Genomic DNA, 22,952 nt, shown 5'->3' on the forward strand with positions numbered 1-22,952 from the left:
GTCTAGGCATTAGCGATAGATTTTTTTCCCCTTCACCCACATCTGAGTTGTAGGAAATTCCTTTTTAAAAAGAAGCAGATGGGAAATATCAGTGAACCTGCATTGGGCCCTGTGGCTACGAAAGTCCCTCCCCCACTCAATCTGTAAACCAAAGTTCACTATCAGTTCCTCAAGGGTGACTGCGAAACCGAAGCAATCCATGAAAACGAACATTCCCATTAAGGTGACCGAGAGACCAAAGAACAGATTCTATAAACAGCTTGTCCATCTTAGGCCAAGCTTCTTCTAGGCAACATCCTAAGATTGTTTTAGGAGAATCTGCATTAGAACAGTAGAATTTGAGACCAGTAGCACCAATGAGACCAAGACTGCAACCAAGAAATCAAAAAAAGATTGAGATTTGGAAGAATAGACATAAGAGAACTATAAAAGACCCTTAATGATAACGATGTCTCTCTGGGGACCAAGATCAAGATAATCCATAATATAGTATTTCCCATTATGTATGGCTGTGAGAGTGGGACACTGAAGAAAGCTGACAGGAAGAAAATTGATTTATTTGAAATATGATGCTGGAGGAGACTTTTATGCGTACCACGGACCTCCAAAAAGGCAAGTAATTGGGTTCTAGATCAAATAAAGCCTGGAATCTCCTTAAAAATTAAAACTATTAAACTTTGGTCATACTTTGGCCCCATCTTAGAAGACAAGACTGTGGAAAAGCCAACAATGCTAAAAAAAGTTGAAAGCAGTAGGAAAAGAGGAAAACCCAAAAAGAGATGGCTTGACTCAATAAAGGAAGCCACATCCTCCAGTCTGCAATATGTGAGCAAGTTTAACGATAGGATGTTTTGGAAGTCTTTCATGCATAAGGTTGCTGTAAGCCAGAAGCAACTTGACAGCACATAACACACACATAAATAACTGTGCCTTTTCCCTTTCTTCCTTGGGGGAATGTTGTTCCAAACTCTGTCTATGTATATCTAAAAAGATCCCTTAAAAATGGATCTGGGACTTCCATGTGAGGAAGACCCCCCCCCCCGCCCTACACATCTAGCCCTGCTTGGGAAATAACAGGGCTAAATTAGGAATAAAACTTGCAAGGCAAATGAATCAAACCCAAATTTCTTTAGCTCAAAAACATCCTGTCATGTACAGGAATGTAGCAAAAAATTCATACAGCAAAGTATATGGGTATAATAGTGAACTAGGGGTGCCATTCTCTCGCCTGGGGTGGGGGAACCCTCCCACCCTGCACCACTTACTTGGCTGGTGGGGGGGATGCTTCCCGCAGCACCTCTCCAGGCTGTGTGGTGCGCCCCTGGGCAGTGCAGCATGCTCCTGCACCCACAGTGGCCCAATTTGCACCAAATTGCATCCCACAGCGGGCCCTATTCAGGCGAAATCACAGCATGCAACAGACTGATTCGTCCCCTGGTGAGTGAGCACTCCCATGGTGCCCCTTGACCCACGTGATGACATCACTTCCCAGTAGGGATGTGCATTTCGGCATTCTGAAAGCCGAAAGAAAGCCGAAACAAAAGTGTTTCGGCTTCTTTCAGGTTAGCCGAAACGTTTCGGCTTTAGGCTTTTTCAATGGGAAAATGCCTCCGGCGTCTTCCCGGACGTCTGGGGGAGGCATTTTCGCACCGAATCAGCCCAAAATTGGTGGGGACCTTCCTCTAACCCCTCTCTACAAACCCCCCAAGTTTCAGACCGATTGGACTTTGGGGGGCCATGTTATGGCCCCCCAAAGCAGATCCCCCTATCCTCCCATAAGAAAGCGAAGGAGCAGCATATTGTTAGCATACTGCTGCTCATCTTCTTCATTATTTCCTATGGGGAAAAATGAAGAAGCAGGCTTCCTTTGCCAGGGGTGGCATTTTGCATGCAAAATGCCCCTTCACCCTCAGGGGCCCTTCGCCCACCCCTCCTCCCACCCCCCACCAAGGCTCAGCCTGCTCCCACTTGGGGGGGGCATTTCATGGCCTCCCCAAGTAGGTGCTCTAATCTCATTCTCTACCACTGACAGCTGGGGGAGGCTTGTCTTGCCAGGGGTGGCATTTTGCATGCAAAATGCCCTTTGGTGTTTGCCACCCCTGGCAAAGGAAGCCTGCTTCTTCATTTTTCCCCATAGGAAATAATGAAGAAGATGAGCAGCAGCATGCTAACAATATGCTGCTCCTTCGCTTTCTTATGGGAGGATAGGGGGACCTGCTTTGGGGGGCCATAACATGCCCCCCCAAAGTCCAATCGGTCTGAAACTTGGGGGGTTTGTACAGAGGGGTTAGAGGAAGGTCCCCACCAATTTTGGGCTGATTCGGTGCGAAAATGCCTCCCCCAGACGTCCGGGAAGACGCCGGAGGCATTTTCCCATTGAAAAAGCCGAAAGCCGAAAGCCGAAAGTAAGCCGAAAGCCGGCTTATATGAAAGAGAATCCTCTTTCGGCTTTCTGCTTTCGGCTTTAGCCGAAAATTTTTGGCTTGCACACCCCTACTTCCCAGAAGTGACATCATTGCGTAAGCCGGGGGAATCAGGGGACCTGGCAACCCTAAAATGAACAGAGCCTTTCAACTCTCTCTGGGTTCAATTAAACAACTGTTTCTTGCTCATCAGTTTTGTAGAGAGACAAATTATCTTTTTATCCATGAAGATGCTAGGTATTTCTAGTTCAGTTCTCTCACAAAAAGGAATCCAGTTCCAAAAAGATAAGTCAGCATAGTAACTAGATTACAGTATGGACCTTGACAGACACAGTAACAATATAATTGCGACAATAGTCCCGGTTATACTGGATTTGATTCCCTCCTTCCCAATTGACTTTGCATATACAGAATTTGCAGTTGCCTTAACAAAAGGTGACCAGAGCCCAGACAATCTTATCCTGTTCCCTAGCACAGCAAGCCATCTCGTCTCGTCCTGCTGACTCACCAATGACTCTGCCCCTGCTTGTCTAGACCAACCAGCTCCTGGAGTTTACACAGATGGAATGGGACCCCTTTCTCTCTGGCTTTCCCTTCTAGCAGAAATATGCATGGAAAGGATCAGGTTTCAGGCAAGTCCAGTTGTTCTGATGGAAGCCTTCTGCCTTAAACCTGCCACATGGTGTGACCCGCCAACCACACTATGTCAGCCTTGACTGCACTTAGGTGTGTCCCTGATGGCCATCCAGTCCCCCCACCCCCATCACAAGAAGAATCATTTGCTGAACTGGGTGCATAACTGCACACCAACTGTGTAAAGTGCGGCTTCTTGCGAATAGAAGACAGAAGACAGGCTTTATAAACTACGAAGCTGCCTTATACAGCACCAGTCCATCAGCTGACGGTTTGAAATGGCAGCAGCTCTTCAAGAAAGAATTTACTTATTTATTTATTAGATTTTTAGCCCACCCTCCCCGCAAGCAGGCTCAGGGCGGGTCACAATCATAAATAAGATACAATAGATAAAACCAATAAAATAACATCGCATGGATATCCACATTCCAAATGGGACACCCTTCCCCCTTGCCCTGCCCACCACACACAAGGGAAGAAAAGGGTGGAGGTGTGGGTTGGTGAACCTCTAACTCCTCAAGCATGGGGAGGAAGATGGACCATATGCTCCCCCCCTGCCCCCACTGACAGAAGACCAGCAGGGAGGCTAATTAGATGGATCCAGTGCTGGCCTCAACCATATGCCTGGCGGAACAGCTCTGTCTTACAGGCCCGCCAAAAAGATACAAGACCCTGGCAGGCCCGAGTGTCTTCCGACAGAGAGTTCCACCAGGTTGGGGCCAGGACAGAAAATGCCCTGGCCCTGGTTGAGGCCAGCCGAGCCTCCCTGGGGCCAGGGAGCACCAGTAGGTGTTTCCTTGCAGACCGAAGAGCTCTCCGAGGTATCTTCCCAAACACCTGAACTAGAGATGTCAGGAACTGACCTTGAGACTTTCTACATGAACACTCTGTGCTCTACTGGTAATTCGCAGCCTTTCAAAGGCATCTATATGAACATATGAAGCTTTCTTACACTGTTGGATGCCAGGTCCATATAGCTTAGTACTGTCTGTCCTGCTTAACAGCAGCTCTCCAAGGCTGCAAGCAGAGAATGGCTGTTTCCTCCACCTGCAGCTAGAGATCCCTTAAACTGAGGATGCCAGGACTGGATGCAAAGCAGACACTCTGCCACTGAGCCATGGGCCCTCCCACAAATACACAGCAGTGTAACAGCCAGAGAAAAAACGGTTGTACGGATTACAACATTACGATTACAATACGACATCTGAGATTACGGTTTACATTATGATATCTGAGAAATCAGTGGCCCAGTCTCACCTTTACTACAGTCCCAGTCCCCATAGAATGCAGAAATAACAGAAATCTAGTAATATGCGAGCAAAATACTTCCCCCACCCCCAGCCACTTGCAAGGAAGGACCGAACAACCAAATAAACAGGACTGGGTTTTTTTCAGTGAATAAGTGGGAACTTGATAGAAGCATAAAATATAAAGACTGTCTGGAAGGAGAGAAATAACAAAGCAACAGGACGATAGCCAAGCAAACTGAAAGGTACCATGGCTTAACAATGATAAAAATAAATAGCTTATTATAGAGAATTCAACTACCAAAATCCTCTGATGCGTAATAGTGTTCATTTTGTTTGCTTCTGAACAAACAAAACAAAAAGCTTAAACCAAATGCGTTCCCACAGTTTCCCCTCTGTGAGTGTTGAACTACTTGAATCTGTCTGCATCTGCAATTCGTATTTAAATACAATATGTATGGTGATCCTCACAGAAGAAGGCTCAGAGGGTACAGCACCAGCCCTGGGCTGACTGTCAACTGGGCATCCTAGCGCTAGTCCCTTAGGAACCAAGTCAAGGCTTAACCCATAGTGGCCAGTTCATACGAAGTACATGATGCTCACATGTCACCCGTCAATCACCCTTATCTTAGGACAGTATCCATTAAAAGTAGGAACAAGAGATCCCAGAAGCAGCATTCAGACTTTGCAGTCAAATCACACTGAATATGAGAAATTAAATTTTGCACATTCAAAATATGACACATGAAAAATTGAATGCAGATCCCCCCCCCCCCCATGAACCTTTGTTCCTGCTCAAAAGGTCAAAATGAGCCCTAGGATAGCAAGCGGAGACTAAAGGAAAGTCTTCAGACTCTTTAATAGCTCATATTAAGATTTTTAACTCAGATTTACAAAAACTATCTTTGAACAGTTGCACGGGGGGAGCGGGATACTTACTGTGGCTGTGCCTGAGACAGTCTGTGCATTGGTGTCACTCGCATTTGGTTCAGAGTGCGTTTGAGCAGGTGGGTACATGTTTAGCGTGTGCTCTGGGACTGTTGTCTGGCCGGTGTAATCTGGAGTGGGGTGGGGGTGGGGGGCGGTGTATTCTGCCGGGATGCCGTTCTGAGGGGGAGCGAACTGGGCCGAGGCGTAAGGCTGCGCCATGGTGTCAGGAGGTGCTGCTGTCGCTTCCTGGTTACCCTGCAAAGAAGGGGAATAAATGAAGAACCAAAGAAAAAAGAAGGTTAAGACAGTTAAAGTTGTCCTGCAGATTTATTTATTCACTTCTCCTTGCCTTCCTCACCAACGGAGACCCACATCGGCTTAACGTGTTTCTCCAATCCCCCATTTTATCCTTGCAACAAACCCTCTGAGGCAGGCAGGTCAAGAACATAAGAAGAGCCCTGCCAGATCAGACGATGTTGGTTCTTGAACTGAGTGTGTGTTACTGGCCCAGCAAGCTTCCATCACAGAGTGGGGATTTAAACCTGGTTATCCCAGGACTCCAATCACTACGCCGCACTAGCTACAGATCACCCAACCCATTCAACAATAGAGCTGGCATTATCCTACTGACTCACTCAAATGACATATATCATCTGTAGCCATCACTACAAATTGAATTATATTGAAGATGAGCTAGATTAGGGAGGCAATTTGTGATTGGAAAATCGGGATACAAATAAATACATAATTTCTTATATTACCAGTGCCTGAGATGTGTTACCATTCATCGCTTCTGTTAATTGTGATGGCCCTTAATGTGGCTACAGGAACTCGTGTCTAAACCCCAGAGAAACTTTTTTGTCTTAGGGTGTTATCCACAGTGGTTTCTACTCTTCTCATTTTCATTGTCATAACTGCAGGTTCTTGTATTTCTCCAATGACATTTTTACACCATTCTTATGCCACTGACACATTATCCATCATTTACGCACCATTTAGACACAACTGATGCAAAAACAACATTAAAACATGTTAATTTTAAATGGGAAAATACTAGCACAAGGAAAGAGGAAACTGCTGCAGAATGAAAAGACGTGTGAGCTTCATTAAAGAAATAGCATTGGGTATATTTAAACCGAACCAATCAGCCTTCTAGACTCACTCTCGACTGTAATGGAAAGCATTTGGACAAGTTATTCAAAGCAAACTTAAGTCTCATTGCCCTCCATGGGAATAGACAAGGCTATGTTTGCAATTCCCTGCTGCGTACGCAGGGAGAGGGCTGCTGTTGTCTGTGTCCTTGCCTTATATGGAGCCCAGTATATATCCACTGTATGTAACACTGACTTTTTAATGTGCACACAGGTATACATTTCATGGGGGGAATTTAATGTGAGCAAAGGGAACATGGTATGAAAAATAAGGAATCTGGAAGTTTAATGAAATCAAGAGAGAAGTAAAAATGAAACAGAGCCAGCTACCCTGAAAAAGGAGGGTGCTACATCCTTGACACCCTCACAATGTATTGCAATTGAAATGGGAGACATGGTCAAATATTCAGGAACACAATTTTAAAGCAATGAGAAGAAAACAGTAGAGTTACAGAATAGTAAAGAGTCCAGTGGCACCTTTAAGACCAACCAACTTTATTGTAGCATAAACTTTTCAGAACTACAGCTCTCTTCATCAGATACAACTTTATTGTAGCATAAGCCTTTGAGAACCATAGCTCTCTCCATCAGATGCAACTTTATTGTTGCATCTAATGCATCTGACGAAGAGAGCTATGGTTCTCAAAAGCTTATGCTATAATAAAGTTGGTAGTCTTAAAGGTGCTACTGGACTCTTTACTATTTTGCAACTACAGATTAACACAGCTAACTCCTCTAGTGTTACAGAGACTCCCCATCCTCCACACCTTCATGTTCATTGCCAAAAGCAAAGTATAGAAATCTTCTACTTCCTTTCCTTCTAGTCTAGTTGCATGCCTCTTCTGTCCCCTGCCCCTTGTTGGAGCAAGCATGGCTCCAAATATGTCACACTTTGTAGGGGATCCAAGCAGTCCAAAGGGCTAGAGGAAAACCTTGAATATTATTGTTATGTGATAGTCCTGTATTGTTTGATACAGTTTATCCCTATGGTGCGATGCTTGCCCTCTGTGTTTGGTAGGTGGCAGAAAATCTTAGCAGCCTAAACTCCTGATTCAACCCAGAATGTAAAGTTTCACAAGCATTTTCTGGAATGCAATCTCTCAATTTGATCAAGAGGGTATAGAAACAGCAAGAAAGAAAGAAAGAAAGAAAGAAAGAAAGAAAGAAAGAAAGAAAGAAAGAAAGAAAGAAAGAAAGAAAGAAAGAAAGAAAGAAAGAAAGAAAGAAAGAAAGAAAGAAAGAAAGAAAGAAAGAAAGAAAGAAAGAAGTCCAGGTACAATGTATCTGTAAGATTTTTAAGCTACCTTGGGTTCTAAAACAGATGTCACGGAGACCCCCACTGCTTCCAATTACCAATGACAGCCGTTCCACAAGCCTCAAATTAATATTCGTAGCATTTTTTCTTAGTGCTAATTACAGCTAATATTTAATTAAGAGCCACAAGCTTTGGTAATATTTCTTACTGGTGACTTCAGACTTATTTCACTTTACAGGAGCCATTAAATAACATGCCTATAATGGAAACCAAGCCACACTAGTACACAGTGTAAGTGCACATCTGACCACACGTATCCACGTTCTCTGCTGTTCAATTCGTTATTTTGGAGTGAATATTCGTCTTCTATAATCTAGTACTGAGAATTGTAAGTGTGGGCAGGGGAATGGGCGGGGGGGTGAGAGAGAATTCTCTGCACTGCCTGTTAACACTTGAGAGGGGGGTTTCACAAAATGACAGTAAGCTCATGCAGACAATTAAAAATACATCATGGATTTCAATGGAATAAGACGTTGGGGATAGCCACTGCAGGCAGCTTTTTAGGAAAGGGATTTGAAATATTAATGGGAAACAATGGGAACAACTGAAAGCTATAGTAGTGGTGAAGGTAGCCCCAGTGGCTCAAGCAGAGAAGTTCAGTGGCAGGGGAAAGCCAATAGGCCAAATATAGGAACAAATACTCTTTGATAAACAGGTACTGGAAACAAAGGAATGACTCTAGTATATGCAAGTCCTTAGATGCTTCCATTCCATCAGGTAGATGTGAACCTTAAGCAAATCCAAACCACAACCTCGGCAACGGATATCAAGGCAGCGACACATCTGGTATCCTCTACCGAACACAGAACACAACAACAGAATAACCAAACCATCAAAAAGGCCTTTGGTCTCTAGAGTGGTGAGGCAGCTGCACGCCTCTTCTCACCATGTATGTATTTCCCAGATTCATTTCCTTCCCCTCACTTTGTTGACATGTGGAACAGAACACAGGAGATACAATTGCAAATTTATGGAGAAGAAAATGCAGCAGTCACACAGCCCCTATTTCCCAGGATTTCTGAGAGCTACTACGGGGTCCCAGACAAAGATGCCCTCTGGGTCTCCCCCCTGATCCAAGCCAAATATCGTATGAAAACTAATCACTATAGATGGGCTTAAACCAGGAAAAAAACAAACCATGCAGTTCGTTTGTTGTGTTTCTTGAACTACAAACCACAAACTTTCATGAGGCTGCCCCAGTTTGCAAACTGGTTCATGAAAAATGTCACTTCCAGGTCAGCAGAAGGTCACTTCCGGGTCAGCAAAAGGGCATTTCTGGGTCAGCAGAAGGTCTGCAGAAAGCCTATCCCCCGTTACCTAGGAAACTGATTGATTGGTGCCAGGCCGTCTGCAGTGACAAACCAAAAAATGAACCAACAAACCAGCCAAAAGTCCGTGGCAGCTCATCAGAAATGGGTTCTGATGAACCCCTGGTTCGTGAACCACAAACTGGCCTGGTTCATGCTGAATTTTTGTTCGTATTTCAGTTCGTGCCCATCTCTACTAATCACATATGATGGGCCCAGCTCCATGGATGCCCAGGGTGACCAGGGCTTTCAGTTCCACTCTTTCTCCTAGTGGTTCTACTGGACAATTGATTTTTGCTTGGGACACCAACGCAAAGTTGGGTTGCTTTGGGTACAAGTCTCAGAACAGCAGGCGTTCTACAGTCTAGGCTAAAGAGAACAGAGAATGTGATCATTTTGACACATGGGGCTGGAATTGTTCAGGATTTGTAAAGGTACATGAGTCTTTTAGCGTTCCCTCTTTTTCTCGGTATGCTTTAATACATAGCAGTTGGCAGTTAAAAGCATAAAGGATGGCAAAAATTCAGGCTGCGCTAAGTGTTTTGGCCTCAACTTTAATGAAATCCACATTTCAACTCCAAAATACGCTTTACGTGGCAGTATATAAAATCTGCTTTATTGCTTTCAGTTTATATATGGCGAACTCTCCAAAGTTCAAAACAGAAAACAAAGGGGTGGGGGTGTAGAGCTTTCAGTAAACAGAGGTATACACTTTCTGTAAACCCGTCCAGACTGGTGCATTTTAAAAACACTACCATTTTAAATGTAGTATACAAAACATGCCACATATCCAATTTAATTTTTCCCCAGCACCATTTCATCTGTTGCACAAAGCTTTTATAATTAAGAAATTGTGTGATAAGTGTCAAAACATAAAGAGCAACCCCTGTTATGTTTGCACACAAAAGAAGGCAGCAAAAACCTTATTTATGCCACATTCTCCTTTAAACACACATTTGCAGAACTAAACTGTATTTATTCATTTCTTTGGGGAAAAACAGGACGGGGTAGGGGGGAGAAAAAATCCTCCTCTTTACGGCTGCTCACATTTTAAAAGCCTAGCTTGCTGTTTTATTGTTGGTTTTATATTCCCCCCCTCCCCCTCTTTCATGTGTGCTGCTTTTTTGGCAGGAGATATTTCACATCCTCCAGAAAAAAAATTGCAATCGAGCTGTAGTTAAATGAGCTGAACTGCATCATATCCTCTGGTCATGGAAACAAAGAAGTAATATGCAAAGAGAGAGGGGGGAGGGAGGGAGGGGGAGAGAGAGAAACTCCCACTAAAAATATTACTGCACTAACCTGTTGGTTAGAAGAACAGTAAGAGACTAATCACAGCAGAAAGTCATGAGAGTATCTAGTTTTCTAAATAATTTAAGAAGCATACATGTATTAAGATTTTCGCATGTGGATATACAGAACAGGCAAATCATAGAATCAGAGTTGTGGAATTTTTTTAATTCAACCACAACAATGCAGAGATTCCAAAATGCACATAGATTCTGCTGCATACAGAGAATTCCATACTGCTTTGTCAAGAGGAAGCTCATGGTTTTGGGGTGGGCAATATGACTTCCCTAGGGCCCAGCCTATCATATTTCTGAGACACTAATACACACAAAGGCAGAACAAAACCTCCTCTATGTTGAATATGTGCTATGCCTATGTTTGGGTAAATGCAGTAGATAGAGCTAGTGTCCTCAGCCCTGCTTTCTCTCTATGTGCATTGCCTGTGAGCTGATGGTCTCTCTCACACACACATGTATGGACCCCCGACATCAGTGGCAGCTGACCCTAATTCCCATTGGAAAAAGCAACCTTCCCTCTGAATCTGGCAATGCAATGGAGAATCCTCAAACACACTCAGAACATGTCTCCACTGACTCAGAACAAGATAATTGACAAGAACAAGATAATCCCTGAACATGCAGAGATTTGAACATGTTGAAATTCCAACAAGATCTGGACTGGGGCAGCTGGGTCTATGGGAAATGCCTATGACTGTATTCACAGTGTGTCTACAATGGATATATAAATAAGTTTCAAGCCAGTTTAATGACCCAGCTAGAGATAACAGCAGCACCCTGCGGTTTTCAGCACCCCTGATTCCAGTTAATGGACGGGACCATGAACTGGGGAAGTCTGTGAGCATCAGACCTCATACAGATCTCTGCACAGGGGTATGCAAAGATCTCCCCAATTAAATGCATGTCATCATTAAAACAAAACAAAGCAAAATGGTTTCTTATTTTTATTTTCTGTTCTCCAGTTTGTATACCCAGGGAAATCTTTCAGCAATGATTCTCCGCCTCACTTTTGTGTGTGTGTTGCAAGTTAAGCAAGCTGACGTTTCACCATTTAAAGAACCTTTAAAGGACTCTTGAGGTTGTCCCCAAAATGATTAAACTTCTAATTAAATCACGTATCAGAGATGAAGGCGAAGAAAGAGATACGAGGAGCCCCAAAGAATTCGTCTTTATTGTCTGTCTGTCATGGGCTGTCACCAGGCTCAGAATATTCAGAGGCAAGAAAGAAACAGAGAGAGTGAAGTTTTGTTTACAGATGTCCCATATTCCCCAATAACGCGGCGGCGGGGGGGGGGAGATAGATTTATAAACACTATTAACTCTGTCATTAAATTGGCATTCTAGTTCAAACAGACTGGCAGCCCAGCCTGGTTGAACACGTGCACACTTGGAAATAAGTTGCAATAAATTCAGTAAGTGTGCATTGGATGCCACTAACAGAGAGAACATTTCTTGATTTAAAATACTGCTAAAGTTTGCCATGGGGGAAGTGTGCCACTGACTTGGGTTATGTAAAAAAAACCAAATACATGTATGCGTGCGTGCGTGTGCGCGTGTGTGAAGTGCTGTCAAGTCACAACTGACTTATGATGACCCCAGCTAGGGGCTTTCAAGGCAAATGACAAGCAGAGGTGGTTTGCCATTGCCTTCTCTGCAGAGTCTTCCTTGGTGGCCTTCCATCCAAATACTGATCACCCATGTACACACACACACACACACACACACACACACATGAACCAAACTGAGGGAAAACAACCCCATGGATCCTAAGAGGAGGGGCAAAGCCTGCTGTTCATTACAGGCTTGGAAGCAGGTATATAGCAGCCTGCACAGCTAATGGGGCACTTTAGTGCATCCATGCAGATGGCAAAACCTGCAACAAGGACAAGCCATGGCTGTTAATGATATCCAACCTGCAGAAAATCAATCAATCAATCAATCAATCAATCAATCAATCAATCAATCAATCAATCAATCAATCAATCAATCTATCTATCTATCTATCTATCTATCTATCTATCTATCTATCTATCTATCTATCTATCTATCTATCTATCTATCTATCTATCTATCTAAAGACAAGTGTCCTGACTGACTCATCAACGCCCAGCCCAAACCCCTGGACCTAGAAACGTGAAATTTGGGCAGGACGTTCCTTTTGTGGTGTAGGGGCTCACCAAGAAGGGATTTTACGAAATCCGCCCCCTAAGGGGGTAAAAAGGGGTGAAGTGTGTTTTCCCATAGGGGACGCAGCTTCCCCGTGTGGCTGGCAGGCTGGCTTCTGCCCCCCTGCCAACTCTTCCCTGATTGGGCTAGCTTTCAGGGGCATTTGCATATGGGGCCAACATTCTAAACAGTTGCTAAGGGAGTCAGTGACCGTGTCCTGAGGTAAAAAGCACCTCACAGGCTTCCCCTAAAAGTTCACTAGGGTTGCCAATCTCCCTGTGGTGTAGGGTTGCCAGCCTCCAGGTGGTGGCTGGAGATCTCCCAGAATTACAACTGATCTCTTAACCTCATCCATGGAGAAGCATCCTTGTTCAGCATCTCAAAACAAAGCAACATGGCCCAAGTGCTCTGGAACTGGATGCTTATTGTTTGGGATGAGAGCACCATGGCTCACAAGGGGTGTTTTGAGGCACTGAGCATAACCCTACAAGATGTCAGGGGTAACAAGAGAGTGATGGCGGGAGTCACTGTGCTGCTGGCTGGAGACTTCCGGCAGACTCTGCCAGTAGTCCCAAGGGGAAGTTGAGATGATGAGGTTACCATGTGTGTCGAGGCATCGTATCTGTGGCCCCTCATCAGGAAACTTTCACTAAGAAAGAACATGAGGGTCCACTTGAGAGACGAGAGGTCTGCTAGGGAATTTTCTGAACTCCTACTAAAAATAGGTGACGGAGGGTATCCCGAGTAGACATGGGCACGAACAGCATTACGAACACAAAAAAACCCATTCATCTGTTCGTGAACAAGCCGTGCATGAGGACCCATTGTAAACAAACAAGTGGTCATCGCAAGCCTGGTTTGTTGCATTCATCCCAGACAGGCACCTTCAATCAATTCCCTTGGCAAGGGAGGCAGGGAGTGCGTGAATTTTCTCTGCACTCCTTCTATCGCCCTGGAAACTCCCATCTAAGCCCAACTTAGCTTGATGGGCAGGTCTTCCTTCCGAGAGTGGAGCTCCAAATTGGTTACAATTGGTTACATGGGACCAGAGACCAGGGGGGAGGGAGGGGTGGTGATCCATAGCCATGGGAACTCCAATTTCATCCCTGCAAACCCTGTTAGGCAGCTCTGACTGCCAACCACAGATCTCCTGCTTTTCTCAATGAGACCTATGGTTATAAAAGGGCACTGTGCTCCCAGTTCTGGCTTTCAGTTTCAGCAGGCAGTGGAGAGGGACAGAGCTGTTGCTAGCGTTTTGGGAGAGAGACAGGGAGATGCACTGGAGCTAGGATTTTTTGTCTGTGTGGTGGGATAGGGATTTATCCCCCCTCTGGTTCCAGGGCTGCTGCCAGGCACTGGGGCCAAGCTCAGTGGGCACCTCGGTAGAGGGCTCACACTGATTATTATTATTATCAGTGCCTGATTTGGTCAGGTTTCTGGGAGTGCGGGGCTAGGGCTCTAGCCCCTCCCTCTGGTTTCAGGGCTGCTGCCAGGCCCTGGGGCCAAGTTTAGTGAGCACCTCGGCAGAGGGCTCACATTATTATTAGTGCCTGATCTGGTCACGTTTCTGGGAATGCTGGGCTAGGGCTATAGTCCCTCCCTCTGGTTCTAGAGCTGCTGCCAGGCCCTGGGGCCAAGCTCAGTGGGCACCTCAGCCGAGGGCTCTCCTTTTCTTTACTCCTTAATTCTTGTTTGCTGGCTCGATGAGGCTTCAGCTGGGGGCCAAGTGTGGTCATGGGGGGAAGTGCAAAGATTGTCCCTGTTGCCCTGTGGGAACCAGTATTGGGCAGGGTTCTGGGGCAGCAGAGACTCCCGATCCCCAAAAATCACCTGTGGGGGCTGTGGAGGAGGCCAAAGAGCTTTTGCCGCCGGGGGGAGAGGAACTTTTTAAACTGTTTGAAGAGGAGGAGGCTGAGGGATCCATGGAGGAATGGTTGGGGCTTGATGTAACATCCATCCCATCACCATCCCAAACTCCCGGCGCTGTCCCTGCCTGCAGTCCACCCCTCACTCTGTCTTCTGTTGCCAGCTCCACGGCACAGCCAGTAACCCTTCATCCTCCCTCCCCTGGAACAGTTAGTGGGCCATGATTCAAACTCTCTGTATGAAGGCACTTTTCGGCCCTTCCAAATGACCCCTGCGTGGTGCAATGCCTTGTCTGTGATGGCCTGGTGCACAGGGGCAATGACCAGAAGCACCTGTCATCGACGGTCCTGACTAGGCACCTGAAGATGTGCCACCCGAGCCTGTGGTCTCCGTCCTTGGCCAGCGAAACATCCGGCGGGCAGAGACAGAGGGCTACCAGCTCCTCTAAGCCAGGATCAGTGGCAGGGTCGCCAGAATCGACCCCAAGCAAGAAGCCTTGCCCCAAGGGTGCTGCTGGTGTGAGCGGAACAGTCAGGCAGGCCGCCCTTGGGGAGGTTGTTCCATCGAGGTCGGGGATACTGCCGCCGAAAAGGGTGAGGTGAAGGACTCAGGAGGCGGGTGTTCATGTCATGGCAGAGATGATTGCCCTTGCAAGGAGTCCCCCTATCCGTCACCCTCTTATAGAAGAGCTTTCACCCTGGCCCGATGTGAAGTTATCAATGACTTCACAAAGATCCCATACGAGGACAGACACAGCCGTTTCTCCATTGGTGAAGTGGAATCACTTATTCATATGTTCTTTCGCTGTCCTTTCCATCAAGTCTATAGGGACAAGTTTATTTCCCCACTCTTAGACAGACCAATTGCAGAGGCAAATAAGGCCTGCCTGGAGAAACTCCTAATTGATGAAAATCCAACTAACTCCAGGCAAATAGCCAAATTCTGTCTCTATTTAGTTAAATTCCATAATAAAAAGCATAGCCATACATAGTCTGTCCTGCTCTTTTTATGATTTTAACTATTTTAACGTCAATGTTTTAAATATTAGAATTACTGCGGTTCCCAGAGAACTATATGCATTTTAAGATAAGATTTTAAATGCTAAATGTATTTTTCTATGCACTTTACATTTTTACACTGGATTTAACTATTCTATTGATTGCTAACGATGTATTGCCAACGGTCTCTGACCGCAAATAAATTCATTCATTCGTTTGTTCGTTCATTCATACCTATCCATTGTGGAGGGCATGGGTTTCCAAAGGCTGCTTCAGCACTTTGCCCCATGGTTCTCCATGCTGTCATGGTGTAACGTTGGGTGTCGAGTCTTGCCTGCCCTCTACCAGTCTATATGAGACATGGTGCTCAGGGAGCTGTTGGCTGCCAAAGGCCGTAAAGTACACTTCACTTCACGGCCAACACTTCACTTCAAGGCCAACCATCACGGCTGCCTTGCCATCACTGCTCACTGGTGGCAACCAGAGGACCTCTGCCACCCCAGGCCAAGAACTGGCACCCAGAAAAAGGTGCCATGCTTGACACTGGGCTATATGCAGTTCTTTTCCAGACCTGGGGGATGGACGAGGTCCATACTGGGAAGAACATTGCCACCACCATAAAGGAGGCACTGAGGGATTGGACGGCTGGGGGGGGGGAGGGTTTGTCCGTGGCTTCATGGTGATGGACGCGGGAAGCAACATGTTGGCAGCCCTGAAAGAGGCATCCCTCCCGGGCCTGGTGTGCATGGCGCACAAGCTGCACCTGGTAATGAGGGACATCCTCGGGCTGGGGAGCAAGCCGAGGGACAGTTGGGACAAGGGAATGTTGTGGATGCGCAATCTGCTGGACAGCTGCCACCGCATCACTTCCCACTTCTCCTGCAGTTCCCCCTCAAGGTCTGCTTTGCTATGACGATCATCAAGTCCCAGGGTCAGACACTGAAGGTGACAGGAATTGACTTGAGGGAGGACTGCTTCTCACATGGGTAGTTCTACATGGCCTGCTCCAGAGTGAGCTCACCCAGTGGCCTGGTGATCCTAGGACCTGAGGGGAAAACCACCAATATGGTCTACAAAGAGGTCCTTCAGTAGAAAAAAAACCCAGTTGTATGTATGTTTTACTTCATTTATTGCACTACAATCTTTTCCTTTTAAAATCTCTTCAATAAATGTTACATTTCGAAATTCACTTCATCAGTTTTCAGCATCAATGCGCTTCGCTTCATTCAAACACCTTTGTGAAGCTCGGGTACTATGCTATTATACTACAAAACCAACTCAACACCACCACCACCCAACCAAAAAATGTTACATACTCATACGTATTATAACTGGATTTAAATTAGTTAAATACCATAGTGAAGCATGGGTATCAAGCCAGTCCCAAATAAATGTGCACACACACACGACTTCTTAGTAATGCCTGCATATGCACAGATGTGGAGGAAAAGGAAACTACCTAGAAAGCCAACACTTTTTTGCATTTCTATAACAAGAACAGTGGAAAACAAGGTGCATGCCTTGAGATTTGACGTGGAGCAAGGATGAGTAGAAAGAATGGGAAGTTGGGACTTGAGGGGAGAAAGGAGGCAATGGGGGCAAGTAGGGGGAAATGGGAATTCTCCACTTCTGAGATTCTTTGTGGGTCCCCCCACTTTGAGCTAGACATAGATGCAAATATGCCTGGACTCAAAGCAAACCACTAAACCTATCCTAGTATCACTGACATCACTTCAAAGGGTTAACAGAGATTACAGAGCAGAGACACAGACTTCTTTGGGCATCCCAAATACTGGCAGTTATACAGGAAATAGAATGTGTCATAGTTGGAGAGAAAAATAGGACAGAGATCTTCTTAGCTGGCTACAGATATTTCTTTCAGCATCTACAAAACAATACTTCCTTTTTATTTTCTCAGCTGGAAGAGCAATTGACCTACATCTGAGGCCTTTTAACATATACCAGTGTTCAGATGGTTTTTAAAAGGCTAACAATGTTGCCATCAAGTTGATGCTTTGTACCTCCAAGGGACAGCCTACTTCCTCTCTTGGATTCACCCCCTGCCTTCCTCTCTTCCTGTATCCATCATGGACGTTTGTGCACCCTGGCCCATTTAAAGTATGCTGCTTCATCACTTTCTTTCTACTGAATGCTGATATTTAAAATACCCATGAAACATCCGAGAGAGAGAAAAAAATGAAGCTTTTTTATTTGCATCATCACTAATTCTTCATAATATCGAAGGCAACAGTCACTGGAGGCATTCTCAGGAAGAATAGCAAGAATTAGGGCTGTGAGAAGATTTCAGGTCAAGCTGAAATTTTGTGAATATGGAGGTTCCAGCTCAGGACAAAGCAAAGAAGGAAGGTTGAACTACCACATTTCCCTACATGTTTAGACCAATCAACCTGAGCTGTCCTGCCATGTGGTGAAGACCCTCTTGTCTCATCTCTATATCAGACCATAGAATTCCTGGGAATCAAAGTGTCAGGCTGTGGCACGCCCCCTGGCGGCGGGTCTGGGCGGGGCGGTCCCGGCGGGTCCGTGCTGGTAGCCTGGAGCGGCTGGGCGGGTCCCCAAGGAAGCGTGGAGGCTCTTTCACAGGCGGCCTCAGACTAGGGCGGCCCTTGTCTGACTGGCGGGCCGGTCAGCACGTGGCTCCACCCGGCTGGCTGCGCCTTAACCTTCAGGGCAGCCGGCTGACAAATGGCAGGGTGCTCGCCTTAGGATGCCGGGCACCTGCTATGTCTCTTCCAGTACCTTCCTCCTCGGCCTGCCTCCAGAGCCTCCTTAAATACTTTCCCCACTCCAGCTCCACCCTCACCCCCGAGTGCTTCCACCCACCATCAATCCCAACACCTGTGCCACCTGCATCCCAGCCCATTGGGCCCACCTCCCTCTACCCCGTTGGTGGGCTGCTAGCCGGGCTGCCCCGCTCTCCCCCAATGCCTCTTGCCCTCCTCCCTCCTGCCCTGTGATGGACGGCGGGCTAGGCCCCTGACGGGGCGATCTGGCCCTTCCCCGGGCCGCCCTCCAATCACAGGCTGGCTTGCTCCTCCCTCCCCCCTGCTGGCCCCGGCCGCCCTCCTGCTTGGCCGAGGGCGCCTGCGCTGGCGTTTGGCAGCCCGGCGCGGCCTCGCCCCGCTCGCTGCGGCCTTCCCCGCGGCCCGGACGGGGCCGTCGCCGCCAGAGCGCTGACCGCGCCGGCCGCCGCTTCCGAGTGCGCCCGCTGTCGTGGCCGCTCGGGCTCCTCTCCTCCGGTGCGGCGGCGGGCGGCGGCGCAGCGGCGGCGCAGCCGCTGGGGCCTTCTTCCACCGGTGGGGCCTCGTCCTTGGCTTCTCCCGCCCGGTAGGTGGGCTCTGCGTCGTCGGGGGGGTGGGGGTGGGGGGAGTCCGAGGCCGGCGTGTCGGGCCTCGGACACAAAGTGTATGCTTCTTTAACTCCAGATTGAGGCAAATGGCATACTGAGAAGTTGCATCCAATCCACAGGAACTTCTGGCTTGATATATTATAGGATTGCAGAATCATAATTGGAAGGGGCTGGACAGGTGAAAACACAGGAATATCTAAAACTAAAACAGCCCCAACAGATACATCCAAAGGCAACTGGCTCCATAGTGGAGCTGCTCTCACCATTAGGAAGTTTTTTCCTAATGTTCTGCTGAAACCTAACCTCCTGTAACATACACCCATCAGGATCTAGTCTGGCTCTCTAGAGCAACAAGACTTTGCCTTCTTCCATGGGACAGCCCTTCATATACTTGAACTGCAGGATCATGTCCCCCCCTTTCAGTCTTTTCTTCTCCAGACTAAACATAACCACAATCTTTTCTTATAGGATTTGCTTTACAACCCTGGGACTTGTTCTGTTCAACATTTTTATAAATGATTTGGATGAAGAGGGAATGCTTATTAAATTTGTAGATGATACAAAATTGGGAGGGGTAGAAAATACGGTCGAAAGAGTCACAATACAGGATGATCTTGGCAGGCTGGAAAACTGGGCTAAAATAAACAAAATGAATTCCAACAGAGAAAATGCAAAGTTCTGCATTTAGATAGGAAAAATCAAATGCATAATTATAGGATGGAGGAGACTTGTCTGGCAGTGGTATGTGCGAAAAGGATCTAGGGGCCTTAGTAGACCATTCACTGAACATGAGTCAGCAGTGTAATGTGGTAGCTAAAAAGGCAAATGTGATTTTGGACTATATCAACAGAAGCATAGTGCCAAGATCACGCAAAGAGATGGTATTGCTCTACTCTGCTCTGGTTAGACCTCACCTGGAGTATTGTGTTCAGTTTTGGGTACCACATTTTTCAAAGTATACAGACAATTGGGAATTCCCTGCATTTTGCAAGGGGTTGCATTAGATGAACCAAGATGTCCCTTCCAACCCTGTGATTCTATGATTCTAAGTAACCTGAGGAGACTGATGTTGTCCTGCTTGCTTAGAGAAACTAGGTTGATTAAATCCCACCACCCAAATAGCGCAATCTTCCAGAAACATGTCAGCTCATCCAACTAAATTTCAGCTTGGAGGCTCTAAGATCCCACGTGCAGAATGTCTCAATGTGAACAGCTGTGTGGAGGACATAACACCTCACCCAGAAACAAAACACAGTGGCAGGCATCACTTTGCATGGCTGAAATGTGCATACACGTGGCAGCCAGTATATTTTTTTCTACTTTTCCTGCTTGAGTCAATCGGCACCAGGAACTGGCATTTATCAATATGGCTGTGCCGAGTCAGAGGTTCCTTCCTACACTTATGGTGACACTCCATGTGGAGGTTTGTGCAGCACCATCTTCAGCAGAGTTACTATCTAGGACTGCACTGCTAAGAGTGTCTGAACCAGTCCATACTCTTTAGATCGAGAAAAGTGTGATATGGTTAAGACAGAGACCATTGAATTGAAATATAGTAGGCAGAACACATGCCACCAAGCTAAATGTATTCCCTTACGGAATAAGGATCCTTCCTCTAACGCAAAGACCCTTCTTTGGAGAAAGAGCCATAGAAAGACTCCTTTGAATGGAGGAAGGCTTCACATTTAATTGAATGGAGTGGTAAGATACAATAGTTATATATCGCTTTTTCCCAGGTCAGTTAGCAAAGAAGTATTACATACAAATAAAAGTCCTGGAACTTTGCTGTACATCTCTTCTTCATCTCTCCTTCTTCTGCAAATAGCTACAGTATTCAGGAAGAATTTTTTTTAAAAAATCCAGAAATCTACCAACTGCAAAGTGTCCTATGCACATATGAGTTTACTAGGTGATCAAATACCCCGTGTTGTTACCTAAAGTTGATTATGAGGGATTGTCTTAAGGGCTGGCCTTTCTGTGATGGAGGAATATCAACAATTACCACATTTTAAAATGTCTCGGGGAGGGACACTTTGTGCTATAAAAATTGGTCTCTCTGCCACCTAACCAGAAAATGTTTGTAACTGAATGGAACTGAGTTGCTCTTTTCCACCAGGAGTTTGAAAATCCATGTGGCTGTGGACAGGGAAGAGCCAAGTAATTTGATTCAAAAGCCAGCTAATTTTTTCTACAGATTCAGTCATGTCTGTCAATCACAACCAGAGCTTTCTACAATGTCAGTTTTAAATTTGAGCTGAATACAGAGATTCCAACAAGCCCCAATATTCAGCAAAATGTGTCAGCTTGAACCAAACCCAGCTAAGTTTAAGGGACAAATCATGGTGGAGAGACATCCAGTACATCTTTTAACTGGTGAACAGAAGCTTCAGAAAGTCCTGATTCAGCTTGGGGCTTCGGCATGGGGGGCAGGCATTGCTATAAATTTCCCACAACAGGACAAAAAGGTGACTCCGGGGGTGGAGGATGGAGGCATCATCATCATCAATTTATTTATGTCATGTATAGTCCACCTTTCTCACTGAGACTTAAGACAGATTACAGTGTGAGATTAGTCCAGTCAATATCAAAGACAGTTCCATAAACAATGTCATAGGGTAAATAGATACAAGTTCGCAAAGTCATAGCATTAGCAGGAATCCAATACAACATCGTAGTAAAGTCTATGGTTTCCATTAGCTGATTCTCTGAGCTTCCCTCCCTACAATACAGCCTTTCAATCTGAGTAAAAAAGCCTTTTTGAATAATTTGGTCTGGCATCGTTTGTGGAAAGTCAGGAGAGTGGAGATTCTCCTGTCCTCCTCAGGCAGGCCATTCTACAGGGTAGAGGCCATCACATGTACGGGCGGCTGTTGATTTTGCCCGTGTGTTGGGTGGCACATGCAGGAGACCCTGCTTAGATGAGTGAAGCTCCCGCGGAGGAACATAGGGAGGGAGGGAGGCATGTAAGTATGCCAGACCAAGGCCATGAAGAGCTTTGTATGTGATAGCTGATACCTTGAGCTGAGTATGCTAACAGGTAGACAATGGAGTGACTGCAGGATGGGAGTGATGCTCCTGCTCCTGCTCGCTCCTGATAATATTTGAGCTGCAGCATTTTGCACCAATTGGAGTCTCCTAGTTAAGTTAGATGGGAGACCTATGTATAGTGCTGTCATGCCTCAGGTCCCCCTTACGCTGCCACCACTCTGGGGTTTAGGGTCCCTTGGGAAGGCCCAAAGTACCCTCCCAACCCTTCTGACCTCCGTAGCTTGGCCAATAAACAGGCATGAGGACCCAGTGGAATAACAACAAACAAAAGGATTTATTTACAAGGAGGTTGGTTAATCAAACAACAAACAAACAAGTAAACAAGAAGCAAGGTGCCTTAGCAGCAACAGATGGGTGAAAACAAAATACACCAAAGGCCCTAGCGAGACTGAACTCCCTGCCCCTCTGTCTGCCAGGCCTGTCTTCTCACCCTGCCTGGAGGAGGGCCTCTCCCCCTAGCAGGAACCTCCTCTGGCCTGCTCCCTGGGAGGAAGAAGGCAGGATCTTCCCCCTCCCAGACTTATATAGCACAAACCCCGTGTTCTGATTGGCCAAAAAGGGGGCCAAAACGGCCCAGGGGCTCCTGGGAATCGTAGGCAGGACTACTTCCACTGCTAACAGGCTTCTGAGATCTTGCTAGGCCTTCCTGGCACAGCCAGATCATGACAAGTGCATTACAGTAGTCAATGTTACCACAGCATGGATTCAGGTGGCCAGATCGGCCATGTCAAGGTAAGAGGCCATCTTCCAAGACAGAGTGAGGTTGTAGAAAGCTTCACAGCGCCTCAAAAATGGGCCCGATCCGTGCCAAAACAGGCCCGTTTTTAGGCGCTGCAGAGCGTAGGAGTGCTCCTCGCTCCGCAGCACCTCAAAACAGGCCCATTTCAGCACGGATTGGGTCCATTTTGAGCCCCTGCAGAGCCCAGACGTGCTCCCAGGGGCTGCGTGACGACATTACTTCTGAAGTGACGTCATCGCACCTGCAGGGGCACACGCACATGCACCCCCTCTCCTCCCCCAAGGTACGTGCCAGGCCCCTATCCCCCGCCCGGAGGTTGAGGGGGCCTGGCAACCCTAAGCTGGATAAACAATGTAAGGAAGAAAGTATTCCACACCATAGCCAGTGATATGACCACAAAATGGGCATTATTTGAGCGTGCTGCAGCAGTGAGAGAGCTGGGCTGGGTCTGC

General features: G+C 46.5%; 1 protein-coding gene across 4 annotated transcripts in view; it reads right to left on the minus strand.

The window, feature by feature from the left end:
- RBFOX1 (RNA binding fox-1 homolog 1) overlaps window positions 1-22,952 on the minus strand; it is a 489,827-nt gene that overhangs the window by 221,218 nt on the left and 245,657 nt on the right. For 3 of the 4 annotated variants that reach the window (XM_054992895.1, XM_054992894.1, XM_054992893.1), the window contains exon 2: window positions 5,243-5,488. In XM_054992895.1, the coding sequence (XP_054848870.1) occupies window positions 5,243-5,488 (246 nt within the window). Of the gene's footprint in view, window positions 1-5,242; window positions 5,489-22,952 lie in introns of those variants that run through there. The other variant, XM_054992896.1, reaches the window with a different exon arrangement.

This window comes from Eublepharis macularius, chromosome 12 (genome assembly GCF_028583425.1).
Source record: "Eublepharis macularius isolate TG4126 chromosome 12, MPM_Emac_v1.0, whole genome shotgun sequence".
NCBI classification, from domain to species: Eukaryota; Metazoa; Chordata; class Lepidosauria; order Squamata; family Eublepharidae; genus Eublepharis; species Eublepharis macularius.